Source organism: Sylvia atricapilla, chromosome 9 (genome assembly GCF_009819655.1).
Source record: "Sylvia atricapilla isolate bSylAtr1 chromosome 9, bSylAtr1.pri, whole genome shotgun sequence".
Lineage (NCBI taxonomy): Eukaryota > Metazoa > Chordata > Aves > Passeriformes > Sylviidae > Sylvia > Sylvia atricapilla.
This window is the reverse complement of record NC_089148.1, coordinates 29,625,655-29,646,221: the sequence shown is the minus strand read 5'-3', so window position 1 is coordinate 29,646,221 and position 20,567 is coordinate 29,625,655. Positions and strand designations below refer to the sequence as shown.

The window sequence follows — 20,567 nt, the reverse complement described above, 5'->3', positions numbered from 1 at the left end:
GGCTCCCGCCCTGTGGCGGCCCCGGGGCCGGTGGGCGCGGCGGTCCCACCGCCAGCGCAGCGCCCTGCCCGCCCGGCTCCGCCCGCCACAGCCGCCTCTCCTCTCCTCTCGTCTCCTCTCTTCTCCTCGCCTCGCCTCGCCTCGCCTCGCCTCGCCTCCCGCCCGGGAACCGCCGAGCCGAGGCGCCGGGCGGGCAGCGGGCGGGCGGGCGGCCGCGCCATGAGCGCCGAGTGCAGCAGTTACCTCAACGCCGACAAGGTGCTGGTCAGCGGCTTCAGCTGCCCGCGGGCGGGCGGAGACGCCCGCGCCGTCTTCTGCTGCGGCTTCCAGGACGTGAAGTACTGCTGCGATGACCCCCACAGCTTCTTCCCCTACGAGCACAGCTACATGTGGTGGCTCAGGTAAGGGAGCGGCGGTGCCTGCCGGGGTAGGGGCTCCGGGCGGGAGACCCGCGTTCGCCCGGGCTCGGCTCGGGGGTGTGTGTGTGTTTGTGAGGTACTTGTAAGCCGGCCACTTTCCGGCTGCCTTTATCCCGCCGAGAGTAGCGGTAGAGCTGCATCTTCAGCCCGGAGAGATTCTTGCTCGTGCCCGGGTAGTTTCTGAAGGAAATAACTCGTGGTCTCGGTGCCTGTGGTGGAGCATCCGGAGCGACTCCGGCGCTTTGGGCGTGAGGGGAGCGGCTGTCTCGGGGCCTGAGCGCCTAAGATGCTGCGTGCCATAAAGTTCCCAGTCACTTGAGCTACTTTTCCGTGTAAGGTAAATCACTACGAAACTTTTCCACTTGTAAGGGGCAGATAATGAGCCTGGGGCTCTCCCGGGACGGGGCAGGGATCTGCCGGGGTCTCCAGCAGCGGCAGGGAGAGCGGCACTCGGCCAGCCCGGCTGCTTTCTGTGCCCGATTCCCCGCGGGCTCCACAGCGTCCACGCCGGCACTGTCAGGATGTTAGTACGCCTCTGCATGAGGCTTCCACTGTGTTTATTATGGACTTGTTACTCTCCTTGATTTTGTCAAATCTCCTTCTGGGCTTGCTTACGCTGTCTGCTTCTGCAGCCCTGGCGGCAGCAGTCACTACCTGCTGTTTGAAAATAGATCCTTTTACCTGTTTTATACTGTTCCCTACTACTTTTCCTGAGTGCCCTCTAGTATTACGATTGTGAGATTTGGTGGACAGCAATTGCTGGTTCAGCTTATGCAGAGTGTTTAAAATGTGAGCATTTGGTGCATCTATTCTCAGCTTTCGCCTTTCCAAACTGAACAGCTTTTGGATTATCGTTGAGGCAGATGCTACATGCTGATCGTTTTGGTTGCATCTCATCCGTACTGTTTTTCCCTTCACAGGGCTGATCTTGGAGGTGCATAATCTGAAGCTGCATGCCCAAGGTGTGGGTGTGGCAAGGTTCTGCAGAGTGGCCAAATGTTGCCTCCAGTCTGGCTCTCAAAATCCATTCTGTTGGTGGCCAATGTGTTGTTGATGTCTTTGTCTGCCAGTTCACATTGATTCCGTGATTTCAGTGAGCTGGTATTGAAGACTTTGAAACTTTTCTCAAGTTCAGAACTGCCTGTTCTGAGTTCATTGCTACGTAGGCTTGGTTTTGTTCTTTATACATTACATTATGTACGCTGAAACTTATGTACATCACTTTTGCCTGTTCACTTAGTTTTCTGCAAGTCCTGTAGCATTCCTTACCCTCAGAATTGGATTGCTTGTAGGGGCTTAGGATCATCAGACACTCAATTTCTTTCTTCACCAGGTCATAGATGAAAATATGAATAAAAATCAGTCTCAGTGACTTTTCTTTCTGAAAAGACACCACTTAAACCTTGCACTTTGCTCCTTATGATTTTAAGCAGCCTTAAATTTGCAGCAAAACCTTTCCCTAATCCTATATAAGTCAAGTCTTTTTAACCCCAGTTTCAGTGCAGGGCTTTGTCCAAGGGCTTTTTGAGACATCTCATCTGTCTGCTGGGTTCTTTTATCCAACTGCATCTTGACACTTCACAGACTCCAGCAGGTTAAAAAGGCAGCATTTTCCCCTCATCCTGATGCTGATCCTTTCATTAAATATTTTATGTCAGGAGGCTGCAAGTGCCAGCAGCTCCCTGTGGGTAGAGCAGGCTGAGGGTAGAGGCTTTACCATCAGAGGACCTGTCCCTCATATTTGGGCAGGGTGAGTTTGGGTATCACAGCCAGGCTCAGATTCAGCACTGTGCAGCCAGAGCCCCTCAGCACCTCGGCCAGCAGCTCTGCAGTTCCAGTCCTGAATCCCCTCAGGCCTCCCCAGTTAATGCTATCCAATCCTATGGACTTGCTGGTTTAATTTACCTGGTCTAATATTTAATGTATTATTATTTAAAATCTACTTTGTCTGGTGCAAAGAGTGAGTTGATTGTGGGGATCTCCCAGTCATCCACTGCTGAGACTGACACACAATTACTTGGCTTCTCTGATTTGAGAAGACATTTCCAAGTGTCCTTTTTCACACTTCTGCTCTCAAATAATCAAACTGTTTTAATGTTGTGTTTTTGTATAGCCTTTGACTGTTTCAATCACAGTAAACCTTCTCAAGATGGCAGAAGAACTGAAGGAATAAGTTAGTATTGCATCACAACATCTTACGTGGATGTTGTAGTTAAGACTCTCAAAGCTTGATCTTTTCAAAAACTACCTCCAAGAGCTGAATCCCAGGAGAGGCTTTAATGAAATACCTCTCTGAAAGCTCTTCCTTTAAAAGATTTTGTAGGGTCACAGAAGTGACTGCTTAGCCTTCACCTAAGTCAGAAATCTGGGCCCAAACTTTGAAAATTAAGGGTTTTTTTTCTTCTTTCTACAGTAGCCCTAAGCTGCTATAAGGACTTATGGAAACTGCCAATTGTGGAGTTTTGGTTGTGCTTAACTTCTGCCATAAATTACTATATTCATTGCAGAAAATAGGTGAATAAATATGATTTACCTCTCCAAGCAAAGTTACTGACTGGTTTGAATTGAACCATTTCCTATGAGTGTTTTCAGTAACAAATACAATAAAGTTTAGTTATTAACACATTGGAAACATTGTAATATTACATCATCTTGAAAACTGTACATTTTCACATGACAGTTCAATTAGGAGTTTATGGAAAACATAAAAAAAATGTTTTCTGGCCTCTCAGAATGTTTTGGTGATCACTAGACTGTTACTGATATTGGTTGGTAACAGCCATTTTATAAAATAATCCTTAAAATGCTTCTTTCAGCCTTTGAGGGCACTCTTTCAAGACTTGAAACCTTTAAGATTTAAAACTAAACATTAGTTAGGCAAACCAGCCAAGGTGAGTCTGGAGATGCAAGGGAAAGGACTAGGAGGCTCATGGGGGAACTCTTTTAGGTTTTGCTGCACTCCAGAACTTCAGGGTTCTTTTCCTAAATCTTCATTTGCTTGACTCCCCCCAGATGTTTGAAAGCAGTGACTGACTGCACCACGAGTGGTTGGTGATACCTCAGGGATTACTTCAGTTTGGTGGCACACCAGGTAGAATTTCAGGAAACTGTTGCACATTTCACTTGTGTTTTTCCTGCTGTGGCAGGGACATGGCCAGACCCGTTGGCATCCAGCTCTGACAGAAGCAGTTCATGGAGAAACCAGCAGCCTTTGGCAACCTGAAGCAATAGTTTCTTGCAGGCCTGTGCTCTTCTTTTCTCTTGCCAAATCTCTACTGCCTTTACTATATTTAGAACTAGACACTGCCCTATCCCTTAGCAACATGGAACCCTCTTTTCCCCTCCCACTTCTGCAAAAACTGCAATATTTGACAATATCCTAACACCTGCTATACTGGGAGCTGCTGGACTATCATAGACAATAGACCATTGAGCAACTCTGACACATCCCACATTTTCTGCAGAATTTATTATATATAATTACTAATATTATTGATTTCTGTATAATTAATAATATTAATTTCTGAGTTATATATATATTTTGCTGGTATTTAAAATAATATCGTTCATTTTTTTAAAAAATCACAGATCTTGAAAGGCTTATTTCCTCAAAGAAGAGAAAAGGATGTATTTTTCTGTCTCTTACAGTCATCAGGAGCCCATGGAACAGGGAAGGCAACATTAGGAACAGGCAGAAATCATCAGAAGGTTGTTCAGCTTTTGAATCCACGAAACAGATGCTACAGAACACCAGTGAGCCAAACACTGAGCAGCTCAGCCTCCAGAGCAGTGTGCTGTGCATGCACATGCAGTTATCACATCTGCTTTACCTCCCAAGCTGAGTGGAAGGGGAGAAATGCTGAACATGTGGTATTTGTACTGAACTGCAGCCATTGTGTTCAGTCAGCCTTTTTGTATCTGTTCGTTCTAAAATATTTTGTGATTATTTTTGTCACTCTTCTGGGAAGTTTTATTTTTATAATGGCCTCTTTCAGTATCAAATAGAATTCTAATATACATTCCAAAGCAGTAACTTTTAAGTTGCATGTAATAATAGATATTTGATTAAAATTCTGTCAAGCCACATATAGATTTTACTCAAAAAGCCTTGTTAATGAATACCCATAGAGCCATGGTGGCCTAATACTTGGGGGCAAGCTTTGCTTGGCTGTATCGACCTCCAGGCATCTGTTTTGCCTTTCCAAAATAGCAAGTCTTTTGTTTCTCTGTGCCCATTCTTCCAGTCTCTCAAGAATATTTATCTGTGTGCTTTGCAAATACTATGAACAACACGTCACTGCAACAGTGGCATTGAGAACATTTGATTTACTCGGGTCCGGGTGACTCACGAGCTTCCTTTTAGTCCATCAGTGGGCAATACTGCCTCTGCTTAGCCAATATTCAAATTTTCCCTGACTTTTGATGGTGTGGATGGACTAATGGATGGTGAACTAAAAATAACTGTAGGTGTGTGATGCTGAGCATCCACTGACAGACAAGTCCATGGACCAACTCAGCAGCTTTCTGGACACAACGTGGGGAGCCCAGGGGAGGCTGCTGGCAGAGTGGAGCCTCTCTGCTGAGTGAAGCCTTTGGCTGTGCTGCAGGCCTGGGCGTGGCACTCAATGTAACAGCAGTGAAGAGTGGGATATGGCTCTGGCTTTATGTGGAGAATAACTTGGGAGAGTTCTGTTTGGATCTCCTCCCAAACGTAACATTGCTCATGACCCTAGGCCTTCACTGCCATCTTTATGCCAGATCCTTGCTTTGGGGTCCAGTGGGCTGTTAATGCAGGGGGTTTTGCTCACTAAAGAGGCCACAGCTGTGGGCAAGAGGGACTTACTCATTTCCTAGTTTAGTGTCTTCTCTGCTGTCAGAAGATTGATCCTGAAGACACACCCTGAGACTTGTAGACTGTTACCATGTGACTGCTGAGTGGCCTTCAGACAGTGTTTAAGGTAAAAAATGGAAGGTGACAAAATGCTTTTAGCAAGGGCTTTCTAAAGCAGATAGGCAGCACCATGGTGATTGCTGTAGAATCTGGAGGACATGCTGTAAGGTTGTCTTTATTTTCAGAGGAGTGTAATTGTGAAAGTGGTCAGTGATCATAGTTATTTAGTGTGTTGTTTCTGATTACAGCTTCAACTGGTAGAAAAAGAAAGAAAAGATTGTGTTCTGAAACATCAGTGTTTAGTGCTGTGGAAGACATTAAATTTCTCTGAATTAGATAAATTAAGAAACAACCCTTCATCCCCAAACTTTAACCAAAATAATTCTTATAGAACTTAATTATACTTTCTCTGTGGGTTGACTGCTTCATCAGTTTGAGAACAATCTGGTATCGAAACATTGTGTGTTTTAAAAAGAGTAAGTACAAATTGTCCTGATTCCTGATTCATTCAGGAAGTAGAATCAGAGTATCTGTTTGGTTTTGTGGTGCTGGTGAGATCTCCTGTTGCTGCTGGAGCATGAGAAGCATTTCTTGTAGCACATAACCTATGATGAGTCTTTCACCTGAAGGGTTCCTCAGGTTTTTCTTGCCTTTGCTTTTTTGTAACTCCCAAAGCATCTTACACAAGCTCTGTGTAGTGATACTGAAGATGCACTGTGCTGTGCAATACACAACTCTGTTGTTCAGGTCATCTTCTACACCTGCATGGAGGAGAGCTACAACCAAGGAGTAACATGTCTGAATAGGAAAATACATAATCATTAATATGTACTTGATCTATTTGGCTTTAGGGCAGCTGACTCTGCTTAATGTGGATAATGGTGAGCTGCCTCCTTAGTCCTGCAGTGTGGACTGGAATTTAAATGGAATCTTACAATAAGGCTTGTACTGTCATGACAAAAAAAAGCACAAATGACTGTTTCTGAGAGCCTTGTTTGCATCACATGGTTCTATGGCTATTCAGCCTTCTATAATGTGTATTTCTTTTATTTGTCTATTTGGGTCAAGATGTTCCAAGTGAAAATGCAAAAATAAGGCCAGAGCCCAGGTGAGATCTCTGAGTGTAGGTCATATTCAGATTCCACAATAAGCAGAATATTGCTTGCCTGCAAGGTTTTTTTTTTTTTTTTGAGCCAAAAAGCAATAAGGAAAAATTTGCTTAATATGTGTATATATGCACAAACACATAAGGATATCCTATTTAATGCAGATGATAAATAGAATGAAAAATCTTCAGAAGGGTAAAGCTGTTCTTTCCAGAACCATTTTGCTGATAACAAATTATTTTAGCTGTGCATGGAGCTAAATGTTGCCCAAACTTCATTACTGAACCTGACCAGTAACTAATGAAAACCACATCTGAAAGTCATAGCAATATCTGCTGTTCTCATCCTGCTCATTTTAAGAGTTTCTCCTGTGGACATATCTGTGTGCTGGTGCTGTGGGAGCTTGTAGAGAAGCTTTGCAGTATCTAGAATGTAAAATTCATAAAAACATCCCAAGGCACAATTCTTTTTCTCTTCCTGCAAGGCCGTAGTAGAGTTGACTTCTCTCTGATAGCAGTGATATATATAAAGGCATTTCTGTGACTAGAGGATGGAGCTTGTAGAATTCAAGACATTCATATCTCTTCTGTCCTTTTGATATCTGTCAGAATTGTAAATATACCAGAGCAGTAATAGAAGGATTCTCAGTCCTCAGACTCCTCATCTGTGACCAAAATGCTGCTGTTTAATTTCACCAGGAGTCAGGATCTTTGTCATGGACAGTAGAATAGAGGATGGAACATGGAAGGCATCAAATGGCCCAGGAGAGTGTAGGAAATGATATCTAGACTGTTATATTGGGTCCTTTATTTCATCATGAGAATTTTATGCTAGGAAAAGGCTTGAAAATGAGGGTTGGAAATCAGGAGAGATTTCTGTATATACATATACTGTCTCACTGTATGCCTGTGGGAGATATATAAAGTAGCTTTTATCCTGCAGGATAGCACCTTGATAAAATCTATGTAAAGTACTCTATGTTTGGCATCCAGAGTCATTTATTCCTGCTTCTTTGATGCCTTTGATATTGTGAGTAAACTAATTCAGCTTTAGTTTTCCTTTTACTATGGCAAAGATCAAGGGAGAATTTCTCCAGTCTTGACTGGAGATTTATTTCATTTATGCAAAGGCACAACAGTGATCTCAGTACTCTACCCCACTCTGCAGAGCTGCTAACAGGACTGAGTAACATGGATTGCATGATTTTTTTATACTGTAAAATGGCATTTGAGACTGAAAATACAGCTTTAACAGTCATGTTGTTTGAGCTGCCTGGAGCCCTAGAATCCCTCTCTGTGTGTGCACCGAAGAACTTTTTGATCTCGCTGGTATCAGTTACTGCATTAAGTTATTTCTGATTTTCATGAATACACTTTAAGTCAGACTCAGGAGTAATATGCATGAACTGTCACTGAGGGCCAGATGTTCAACTCCTGTGTAATGACATTGACCCTTCTGAGGGCAGTGAAGTAACTGCAGTTAATGCAATTGAAGTGTTGAGCTCCAAACTTCTGTTTACAGTAAAATACACAGTTACTCCCATGCCTGAGTACAAGCAAAATCCAGACATCATCTTCACCATTGCTTTAACGGGTACCTCAGGCTGTTTGTACATTTAATTTTTTTGGTTTTTCTCTCTTGTAGTGTTGGAGCACTCGTGGGCCTGTCAATAGCAGCAGTTGTCCTCTTTGCTTTCATCATCACTGTGTGTGTTCTCTGTTATTTGTTTATCAGCACCAAGCCACGCAGCAAACTGGATACTGGTTTGAGCTTACAGATGGCAGGTAAGACTGGTTGTTATCGATGTGCATTAACACCTGCAGAGGAAAAGCCTTACTCTGTCTTTAAATGGATGCGGAGGAACCCAACAGTGTGTGTTTTCTTTCTGATGGGGATGTCAAGATGTAATCAAGCTGTCCTGCTGTTTTGCCTGCTCTGTGAAATCTGCACCAAACTCAGAACATTTAGGACGAGCTCAGTATATTTATTTAGTAGTAGGAAGAATGTAGAAGTTTGCAATACTGAGTGAGGGTAAATTAGCCCCTTTATCAGGAAGAGACTTACTGACTTAGTTGCTCTGGATTTCCTGCCAAAAGTGCATAAACATATAGTAGTGATTCATTCTAGGAATAAGAAGCTCAGGAGAGATTTTAAGTGTATTTTCTTGTGATAGAGAGAGGTCATTATCTTTTTTCCTTTCTTCTTGACATGAGATCCAGACTTTAAAGTCTAAAAGTCTTTGTTTCAGTAGCAATAGTCTGTGCCTTTGTGCTCAGACTCCGTTGGCAGATGCCTGCAGGGAACAATGCATGTAGTCAGCACTAACCCACTCACATGGGAAAATTGCTGCTGCTGCTGCTGCTGCTGCTGCTCCAGTTCACTACATTTGTGAAATCTGACTGCAAATCTTGGCAAAATGGGGTGTGATAAGTTTCACCCTTTGTTTGGGGAGTTCCTAAATATTTAAATGAACTGCTTCAGCAGTTCAACCAGTCAAGTTGCAGGAAATCAAAGGAGTGTTGTACTTATTTAGGCATTGGAAGTTCAACAAGTTGAAAAGGGGGAATAATTCTTAGGAACAAGTCTCCTCAGCTCAAATTTTCTCTTTACTTGTTATTTTAAAATGCTTCTATACCTGCATGGTAGTAAATGACCAATGAGTTACTGTAATTATAGACTATTACAGAGCACTAAGCCCCCTCCTGAGTGTCTAGTTAACACAGTCCCCTTCATATCAACCTTCCTATGTCTAATTTTGTTGTCCAGAGAATGCAGGCTTTGGTTTAAAAGTGATTTTAAAAGCAAAGCCCCACTTTGTACCTGCATGAGGTGAGCAAGCTGCTGAAGTCACACATTCTGCAAACTGCTACTAATCTGCAAATTGAAAACCTCACACTTGACCTGGAGAAAGAGTGGAATTAAGACCTGCTAGCTAGAGCAGCCTAAATAAACTCCTGGGTGGGATGAACAAAATGCTCTTGTGCTCTTCTACAAGATGATTGTGTTTTAATTATAAACTGGCATTATGTTTTTCAACGTGCTGCTGTTTAACTTCTTCCCTCAGGTTTTCCTGCTGTGGCACCTGCTCTTAACCCATTGCCAGGACAGCAGTGGCTGTATTTCTCATGCCTTTTGTTTTTGTGCCAGACGTGTTTGGCACGAGGGGAGCTGGAAAGGAGGCAGGAGCTACAGCATTACTGCTGCCAAACAATTCCATCTTTCTGTACAGACTCAAACCCTGCTGCAAACCCACATCCTGCTTGGATAGCAAAGGTTGTTCCTCTCTTCCTATCATGAGGTGAACAGCACTCCACTGATGACCCAGCATTCCTGTAGCATTCCAAGTCACAATCCCAAACCTCACGAGGCTGGGAAGCTGAGGGATCTTTGCTTTTTCCCAGCCATCTCCTGTGTGGTTTGGAGCTTTGCTTGGACAAATTCCTTTGTATTTAAACATGGTTTTGACTGCTCTCATCTAGTGTTTTTTTGCTTTTTTTATTCTTCTTCTTTGGCTGCTTCAAATGACAATTATTTCACACCCAAATTCACATAGCTTTGGTTGATGGTGAGGTGGGTTGCTGGAAATTGAAAGCCAGCTGCTTTGCCAAGGTTGAGAGATCTTTGGAAATGTTTCAGGATTTCACTGACAAGCCTGAATGCTTGCCTCCATCATCCTTGGCTTTCTTTTGCGTGGAAGTCATGCAAGGGCTGAGTGTCTGATGAGATGGCTGGTTAGCTGCTTGCAGCCCTGGGGAGAATAAGAACAGCCTCTCTCCTCGTCTTTCAGCTCTTCTGAGAGGGCAGGATAATCATACATAAGCAATAAAAACAAATTTAAAAATTAAAACAGTTTTTAGACGCTTCAGAAAACTGCCGGCCTGAGGACTGTGAGTTTTAAGTATGAATTCAGTTCAACACAGCTTTTTCTGAACTAGCATAATTTTGCCTTTAGATGAAGGCCGTGTCACACTTTAGTTGTTGTGCAACATCTGCATCCCTGGAGCACTCAGCACTCATTTTTGAAAGCAGTATTTTTATTATCTTCAATTTCACTCATAATACATCAGCTCAGTTGGAGTTTCATATCTCATTAAACATACAATTGGTTATTTTATGCCTTTCCTACCTCTCATAATAGCAAAAGTTGGTCATTGTTCTGCAGGCTCATCCAGGATCTCCTAAATACAGAAGTGAAGTGGTTGAATTTTTACAGAAATGATCTCGAGATTGATGATAAATCTAACAATAAACTGAATATGAAGCTCTTTATTAAAGTTTCTGATTCTACAAAAGGCACATCAACTGGAATTTGCCTCTGTTTAGCCTTAAGCATGTGGTCTTCCATAGTGTCAGCACAGATCTTCCATAGTATCAGCACTGAGTATAACAGATTGGGTTCTTGAGTTAAGAATGTTTTCGACCTAGCAAAAAATTACATTTTAATCTGAGCATTGAATTTCAGGGAAAATGAGCTCAGCCACTGGTATAGACAAGGAAGAGTTACTTAAATGTTACTTGAGTTAGACATTTTTATTTGTAGAGTGCAGAGTTGATCCATAATATGCAAGACAGTATGTGCAGGCAAACACATACAAATGAAGGTCCTGCATTTCAGTTGCTTGTTAAGCTCTTTCCAAGAGAAAGTATTTTTCATTGAACTCATTGTAGATGTTTTTTTTTCTCCCATTTGAAGGCTGGAGACCTGTAACAGTGGTAAAAAAAGGCCTCAAAGAAATCCAAGCCCTGAATATGCAAACATGATGTGTTTATTCAAGGTGAAAGGGAATTTGGTCAGGTGCTTTGCTCTTCTAACAAAAAACTTCTCTTTGTGCCAAGGGTTTATCTCCTTCAAAATGTGGGGAGCTAGGAAGTCACAGGATTTAAATATTTTGTTACGGCTGAGTGAAAAATGCTGGAACATCCCCACAGTGCAACAGATAAAGCTGACTGAGTAAATATTACATCATTGTCGGGATAGGAGTGGTAAACAGGCAGAAAAGGGGAAATCCAGAGGCACATCTTGGCTCTGGGGAAGGTGCATATACACTTTATCAGGCAGCTGATGGGAGAGGAGCTATCATCTTTGCTGGCCCCTGAGAACGGGCTTTGCCATCGGAGATAGAAAAGGTGGTGACCCAAACAGTTTTTAAACACATTTTCTGAGTTATCCCGGTATTTCTGCCAGGTCTGGAAAGACCTTTGAGATTAAGTGTTCCAAACCACTGCAAAGCATTAATAGCAAATTACATTTTATGATGGTAACTAATACTTTTCCCTTAAAACTTAGCACAGAAAGACCTCTGTAATGCCTCCAGAGCCAGACAGCAGGGACCTTTGGGGCAGAGTGTGAAAGAATTGTGGCCTTCTAAATTAATCATAAGTGCTGGGCAAAATGTGCTTTAATAGAAGTTATTAATTCCTTATTCTTGCAAAGCAGTGACATCATAATATGCAAAAGTTCATGGTTTCATCACATAATAAGGAAAAACACAGCTTGAAAAAGAGCCAGATGACTTTCCTGTCCCTATTTCTCTCAATTAAAGATTCCTCATGGGGAGTGATTCAAATATCTGAAATAGTCAGGTATTTTGATGAAAAAGCATGAAAGTCTCACACATTGTCAGTCTTAGCTCAGTACAATTATCTGACAAGCAGATAGCTGCTGTCTGAATTCAGATGCATTATTTGGCTTTTGGAGTGTACATTCATAATTTTGCCTTCTAGGTTTAGGAGTAATTTCATTTGTATAGTGTTCTTGTAGCTGGCTTTAAGTTGTCCCCAGTTAGGCTACTTTTATCTTTACTTTTATCTTTGCCAGTCATCTACCTCAGATTTCAGTATGGGGAAAAATCAACCAAATGGGCTCAACTGTTTAAAAAACCCACAATACTTTATATATATATATAAGGAAATGAAGAAAATTTCCATTTTGAAGCTGGGAATTCAAATTTAGTGGAAGGCTACATCACTAGAAAAGATTAAATTTTGAAATGTCTTTATTGGACTCTTTAGCTTTTAAATTTCCCAGACTTTCTTGTAGCAGTGAGATTTTTGCAGCTCATTAAGAGTCAGTTTTCTACAAATATACCCTTAGCTGCTGTAGGCTTCAAAAATAAAGTGCCTTCCTCTGTAACTGATAAGAATTCTTTTTTCTTCTTTTTGGGTTTGTTTTTTCCCAGCTGAAATAACTCAGTTGTTTTCAACTAAGATCTTAGCTTAAATGCTGTTGTACAGAGTTTTTTAAATGCTAAACTATCAAATCCCATTTTTGAAACCAAGCTGCAGTTTTTTCAATTCAAACAAACAAACAAAAAATAATAAAATACAGCTTTCAAAACACCTCTATAACAAATAATTCTCCTTTCCCAATCTGCTTTGCTTCAGTTTCTTGTTAAAATAAAATATTAGCATTCTCAACTTTTCATCCCTTTTTGGATATAGGGAACCTGTTTTTCAATCCCTTCTCCACACACTGGCTTGAAGAGAAGTACCCTGCCCAGTCAAGTTTGTCTTTTCTGTCTCTTTGTGTTGTCTCACACTTGGGAAAGTGGAAAATGATGTCAAAGACAGTGTTAAACTAAAGAATAATGGGAAATACAGGGAGGCTTGGGAGGAAGATTGATGAGCTCCATAAGGAGAATTAGCTGACAGGATCAAGCAGGGAGAGGCTTTGGAGCTGGCAGATAAAGGAGAAAACTGCAAGGGGCTGAATGCCGCTGGGAGCTTTTGGAAGAGGGATGGGACTGATGGAATTGAGAGAGGCAGAGCAGGGAGGCAGCAATGCCAGAGGGGATGGGGACAGTGCTGGGGGCCAGGACCAGGAGCAGTGGCTGTGGGTGGGCTGGGGAGCAGGAGCCTGCTGCCTGGGGAGAGAGATGGAGAGGGAGCCTGGCAGAGGGGGAATCATGTACAGGTTTGAGATTTAGGGCAGAGAAAAGGGAGGAGAGACTCCAGATCTGACTCGTTATTCATGGGTATGGGGACGGTCATGGGAAGCACAGTAGCAGAAAATAAGGACTGGAAACAGAATGAGGAAACTGGGGAGGAAATGAATGAATGAATATCAGGTAAGAAAGAAAATAAATTAAGTTGAAAGTGCATTTAGGAAAGTCTTTTCTTCTAGAGCTTTGTTTTCTCAGCTGTCAGCAGGGATCAGTGGAAACTGGCAGAGTATCTCACTCCTCCCTTCCTGCAGTGATCCGCTGCAGGCTGCCTTTAGTTACTCTGATCAGTTGGGCAAACTTGAGTTACCTGCACTGAATCAAAAGATTTCTGCCCTTCTGCTCCAAGCAGGTGTCTGTATCAGTTAGCTGGTGGAGTTTTAACTATTACTTACATTTATCTATGAAGTGGTGCACTGAAAAACAATATTTGAATGCTACTAACCTTTAAAACCAAACACTTAAGAGATGGGAGATGCCAGAACTAAAGATTTTGTGGGAAATTGGTAAAATGCTTAACTAAAAATAGTTTTATGTGCTTCTGTCATTACTTTAATCTTTCTATAAAACATGGGTAACACTTGTAAAGAAATCTTGTGAGCCTCTCCACACACACTCACAAGTTTGGGTTCCCTGGATGAAGGTGGACTGAAAGCAACAGTGACTGATTGTGTTTGGAGAGGGATGAAAGTCTGAGATTTCTGGTCTTTTTTCTTGAACATGGGAAATTTTTAATGTAATTTATTTCAGGAGACTTTCTAATTTCTTGCTACAAGCCCATCTTATACCACAGTGATGCTACCATAAACTGCTCTTCACTTTGATGTTTATTCCTTTTTAGCACAAGTAACTTAATAACTGCAGCCTCCCTGAGGCCCAGGAATGCAAAGTGGAATGGATTTGATCTGTCTCATCCTCTAAAAATTGTAGAAGATTCCAGGAACTGGGGTTTCTCTAGTGCACTGGGCATATCTATGTATTACTACTTGCAACTGATGGAAGAACAATGCTATTAATTCTTGTAAAAATGCCTTTGTTTTACAGACAATGAGGCCAGAGGGAGTTCGATATGTTAAAGACAGAGGCACTGAATGGATTCTACCAAGGTTATGAAGAAAAGAGGTACCATGAGAACATTCATTTTCATCTTATTCTGTTGTATTTGTATACTCTACTCTGTTTTACATGGATTTTATAAAATGATCCTTCATGTGGGTTTTTAACTTTCTGAAAAGCACTAGCAAACTGTCTCTGGCTGATTTATTTATACACTGCCCTGATGCTGTCCTTGCACAGGGATGTATCTGCAGAGACTTGGACAGAGTCCTTCCCCAGACAAATCTCCTCTAGATTTACTGGCACATGAATACTCCATCATGGTTATGTGCCAGACAAGATTAAATTCCCCTTATGCTGTTACTGTCCTTTCCCTGAGCTGTCCTGGGTGCACCAGAGCTTACTGAGGAGGCAGACAGTGTAACTTACCAAAAGAATTTCTTTAGTGATGAATTTCCAGAAAGGCTCCTGTGTAACAGAGGGTGAAAGCAGTGAAGTTTCTGGTGAGCAGTTTAGTCTTCCATTGCTTCCTGGGGATGCAGGAATGAGTGCCTGGTAAATTCTGCTACAGAATTGAGGGTTCTGTAGAGGGTTATCTTGCAAGAAAGTTTATTTTTATGCTGAAACCATGTGTAAAGGTCAAACTGCCTATGGCACAGACCATGCAGAACAGTGTTTAAAATGTACCCCAGTACATATGAGTGGTACTTCAGACTTCAGAGGACTTTATGAATAATGCAAAGGACTTCAGATGGCATGAAACATGCATTTTACTTCCTGCAGGGGGTGAAAGCTCATGGCTGAACAGCCACAGAATGTGAGAATAGCTGTAGATCAGCAATGTCTGTCACAAGAAAAATAAGTGGTCCTGTTTGCTCAGCAGTTGTTTTCAGATGAGCGGGAAAGTAAATGAGTCAAGAGTGCCCTGTTTCATGTATTTTCTGTTGTACCCTTAAGAAAAGCCACACTGTGCATCCCAAGTGCAAATGTGTCTTTCTCAGAGCTCTTTATCAGGCATAACAAGTTGATTTTGGCTCCTTGTCGTTATGAAAATACTGAAGTGTAACAAAACTAATTTCAAAACTCCTAACCACCTCCACACTTTTTTTTTTTCCTGCTGCTGCAAATGAAATGGCTTGTGGGAGAAAAATGCCATGAAAAGACTAAAATGGATCCTGCAGTCAGAAAGCCGTCTGTAGTGAGAAAATACAAAAATATCTGAGGCAGTCACCAAGCACTGAGATGAGCTGAGCTCTGTGAATGTGGCATTGCTTTCTGAAGGCCATGAGCCTCTTGTTTCCTCATGCTTCTGTTTGCCTGTTTTTTCTGTCCTGGTGGAGAGAGAGGATGATGTTTATAGGGTGCCTGCTAACCCACTGCTGCTTACAGGGAGAGAGGCAGCTGCAAAGCACTCAGGTAGGGTTTCAATGCCTGCATTATATAAAGACCAAAAAATCTGGAAGCTTTTTTTGTGGATGAATTACCTAATTTTTTTTTTTGTTGCCAAAATGAGGTCGGCATTGTAGTGAAGACTCAATTGGAGCTAAATCCAGGAAAACTGTGTCCTTAGCCTGTCAGCCTTTTTGCTTCCTGATTCAGAATGGAAAAGGAGGTGAGGATCTCTTCTGAACTTCAACACATAATATGGCTCAGTGTTAGTAGGAATTCCAGGTCTCTCACTGGTTTTTATCCACTGCTTTTCACATGTGCTTGTTGCAGATTTCATACCCACACTTGTCGTGGGGAGCCACTTCACAGTGCAGCATTAAGCCAGAGTCCATCAGTGGCTACAGATTCCTGCTGCTGGGAGAAAGCTACAGGTGCCAATTAGATTTCCTTTAGCAGGCATATTTCCTCTGCCAAGTTCACTGAGTTTTAATTAGGAACAGGACCCCTTGTGCCTGGTGTAGTTCAGCATACAATTCAAGCTTGTTTGCCTGCTCTTTTCCAGCAAAAGGGCAAACACAGATCTGAGCTTTAAAGGGAAAAGAGAGGGAACTAGGCAGATGAAGGCATTGCTTCTAACTTAGTGATAATACATTAAATTATTAAATAGGTGAGATGTGCACAAGAAAAATCTGACACAGGTTTTGTGAAGACAGATCATGACAAACCAATCTAATTTCTCTCTTTGTCAAGGTAATTTTGCCTATCAGGTAAGTGGGAACAAGTGGCTGTGATTACAGATCGTTGGGAAAATGCAGTCAAAGAGAAATTTTCAGTGACTCATTCTCAAGCACATTTTTGGAGGGAAGAAGGATGTCTTGGGAAGTGTCTGGTACATTATCCCAGATAAGTAGTAAGAGCTTGGCTGAAGGTGTAAAGAGCATGTGAATAAAAATTTTGAATGACACCACCCTGAGAGGGGTTGCAAGACTCTGGGCCTAAAACTACCTTTTAGAATTATCTCAGTGCCTATGAGAAATGTTCTGAAATAAAACAAAAAAAGTGAAATACAATAAAAATCAAAGTACTGTAGTTAAAAAGGAGAAACCAAATCCTCAACTAAAGAAGTTGACTAAATAGTAAAGAAGTACTTCCTAATGTCCAGTCTAAACCTCCCCTGGTGTAGCTTTGAACCATCCCCATGAATCCTTTCACTGGATACCAGGGAAAAGGGATCAGAGAATCACAGAGTGGTTTGGGTTGGAAGGGACCTTCAGTGTCATCTAGTTGCAATCCTGTTGTCATGGGCAGGGACACCTTCCAGTAGACCAGGTTGCTCAGAGCTCCATCCCATCTGGCTTTGAACACTTCAAGAAATGGGGCATCCACAGGTTCTCTGGGCAGCCTGTGCCAGGGCCACCATTCTCTTCACATTCCCCTCCTCAGGAGGCTGGACAGAGCAGTGAGGTCACCCCTCAGCCTCCTTGTCCCTGAGCTAGACAAGCCCAAAGTCCTTAGGTGCTGCTTATGGGACAGTCCTTTCACCTGTCCTTCCAGCCCTTTCTCCAGCTTTGTTGGTCTCTTCTGGATGCTTTTGTGTACCTTAACATTCTTCTTAAATTGTGGAAGAACCACACTCTGCATTGACAGTGAGGCTGCACCAAGGTTCAGTACAGCAGGATAATCCTTTCCTCTGAGCAGCTGGTTGTTTAGTGGTGTTTGACACACCCCAGCGTGGGGTTTGCCTCCTCAGCTGCCAGAGCACGCTGCTGTCAGCCAGATGGCAGTGCTGGGGAAGGGTACAAATCTGAGTTTACATCAAGTTTTCATTTAAGTTTATCAGGAATGTGTAAGCATCCTCAGAGTCTTCAGCAGAAAATAATCTAGAACCTACAAAATGTATCACTGATAATTCAGATGAGCATCATTCCTCTCAGTGAACCAGTATTGAAGTGATGTTCTTTGCTGGTCAGGATGATCTTGCTGCTAGTTGCCATCTGCCTTAAGTCCAAGAGATTTCATGCTTCAGAACTTGTCAGTAGCTGAGTTAGCTGAAATTGTCCAGCCAGACTTCAGTTCATGTCCATTTTTTTGCATACCCAGACAAGCATTTGCTTCTAAACCCATCTGTACCAACAGCTGTTGTGTTTTACCTCAGAATCAATCCCGCTTTGATGAGCAGTAGAGTAATTTATTTGTATAGAAATTCCTCAAGTGTAGTTTGGAATATATTCTGGTGTCTTTCAGGGTTAAAGACACACATTGCGAGTATGTCTGTCATTAAAAAGAAATTAAATGCATGGTTTGACGTAGATATTAGTGGTGCATTTTCCAAAGGGCACTGCATAGAAATGTTAGATGGATGTCTGTCTTTATCTACAAATCTTTATCTTGTTTTGTTTCAGCACCACTGTGTGTGGGCCTTCATAACATGCAAGGGGAAATCCTCACTTGCCCAGTAGAGGAGCAGCAGCAGAGTTGCCCATCCACAAAGCTCCCAGAGGAGGCACTTGGTGTGTCATAGCTGTAGTAATACCCTTTAGGGGTGCAGCTCTTCACATGATAGAGGCTCAGAATATAATGAGATTCTTGGAAAGAAGTAATGCCAGTGAAATGCCAGTGAGCTGTGTGGTTCCTTCTGGATTTTTTTTGTAGGAAAAAAATCTTCCCCTGTTCAGTCTAACTTGTAACTTTTATTGGTGTTTTCTAGATACAGAGCTGCATTCTCCACAAAGGCCCCACCAAAATGAGCTGTTGAGAGAGCCAAGTGGCTTCAAGAGATTTCCTGTGCCACAAGGATGGACTGTGACTCCATCATGAGAACCTGACTCACTCATCCAGAGGTGTTTCCTGGCTCTTACAAGCGCTGTCGATTACCAGAGGCCAATCTGAAGCTGTGCCAGGATGTGTTTGTGTGTGGTTGCTGTTCTGAGAAGTTGTGTGTTTTGATTTGCACGTCAGCTACTGCTCTCCGTCATTTTCATGCAAGTTGTCTCTACCCTGTGCAATTCCAGTGAGATATCACAGTTGTCAAGCAGAGCAGAATTTGGCACACCATGTTTACCAAGCTTTATTTTAAGCTTTCCCTGTGTGCCATCTCAGTGTGGTGTCTTCATGTCACGAACATGGTTGTCTTTAGCCAAATGTGACTGTTCAGTGCACAAGCCAATGTAAATGCAGTACCTCAATAAAATCTGGCATTTGTGTTGTATTTTTCTTAATTTATAATTCCCCCCCACCTTTGTTTCCTCAGAAGATTCTTGTGAATCTTGAAATTATTTTGATGGGAGAATTTTATAACAAAAGGTGAAGTTAATAAAGAATGAGTTTTTGTGGGGAAGTTTAGGTTTTAACAGCCGCTTTCACTGGGATTGGTATACACTGAAATGAATTGAGATAAACATCCACAATTGTTTTGCAGATTCATCATCAAAACATGTTGGAATGTTTCTTGGGAAGCAAACTAAAATTTTCCAGTAGTATTTCAGTTTGGAGTGCTAATTTGTGAAGTGTTGAACTTCCTTCAGGTAATCAAAGAGTTCTAATTGCACATTTTATTTCCCCAGAAGTCTTAGGAACAACCAACACAATCTTAACTGTCATATTTGAGTTGTCAATTCTTTCAAGCTTTCAGTCTTGAAATCATGAACATTAATGATAATGATTTCTTTTCATCTTGTGACGGTTCTTTAAGGCGAGTGATCAAAAGAATTTCAAAACTGTTTAACCACGCTGTTGATATTAAAGCAGTAGACAGATTATACCTTCCATTTGCAGACGAGGCCTAAAACATTTACCTGCCATGTCAGTTTTGTCTGTGGTTATACTTCAACTTGTTAAAGACAAAATCCTTGTCTACTGTTTGGGAGTGATACCTTTTTGTGTGAGAGTGCTTGAAATTTAATCTCTGTAGCTGTCTGGTACTGTGCATCAAACCCCCAAAATACTTCTGATCTCATCTGCTCTTGTGTGAAATAATGCACTTGTGCCTCCCATTGAAGTAGAGAATATGGTGTATGTTCTTCCAGTAGCTGTCTGTGTACAATATCTCATTAAACTGCTATTTGCCACTATGGACTTGGAGAAAATTGAAACCGCATAGGATGCATAAAGAAAATGTTTTTATAACAATGGGACATAAACCTGATCTTCTGGCCTCATAACTTTCTTGATTGGGACTGTCAAAGAGCAGAAGGGAAAGGATTTATGAGTTTTGCCATCTGGTTTCCTTGGAGGATGCCAGCCATGAGATAAACGTTCAAAATGAAGCTTCATTTTGAACCACCAATAAAAGATTTATGGAAGATGAAAAAAAAAGATTTAAGTTATTTTAACTTCATACAAATTTGAGTCAGTACTTCTTTAATTTTTAAATTCTGAAGATACTTAAAAGTAACAAGATGTACTCGATATTTTCAATGTTGCAAGATCAAAATATCTTTGATTTCTGTCTCTTGAGCAATTTCAAAATCTTTGATTCCTCAAATAACAAGGTTATTTTCCCCTCAGATACTGGGCTATTTATTCATTTTGAGTCTCTTAAGACACCAAAGTAACAGAATTAAAAGTAAAAAACAGAATGCAGTTCTGGTTTTTTCTGTTCAGGCAGGTTCCAGTTCTTTGCCTATGTCCAATGTCTGTTTTTGTTTTCTGTCGCTGTGTTTAGGAAACCCCATATTTCTTTGCCCTTTTAGCTAGTTGATTTTGTAATTGAAGGTTTCTAAATGTCACCAGAAAGTACCTCCCACGCAGGTTTGATTAGGGAATC

The 20,567-nt window shown here is 41.7% G+C and overlaps 1 protein-coding gene across 1 annotated transcript; it reads left to right on the top strand.

Moving 5' to 3' along the window:
• Positions 1 to 219: 219 nt before the first annotated feature.
• On the top strand, positions 220 to 19,010 carry SHISAL2A (shisa like 2A). The gene is made up of 4 exons (XM_066325583.1): positions 220 to 401; positions 8,061 to 8,200; positions 14,402 to 14,479; positions 18,510 to 19,010. Exons 1-3 carry the CDS (start codon positions 220 to 222, stop codon positions 14,431 to 14,433), a joined length of 354 nt encoding a protein of 117 aa, XP_066181680.1. The 3' UTR covers positions 14,434 to 14,479; positions 18,510 to 19,010.
• Positions 19,011 to 20,567: the final 1,557 nt, after the last annotated feature.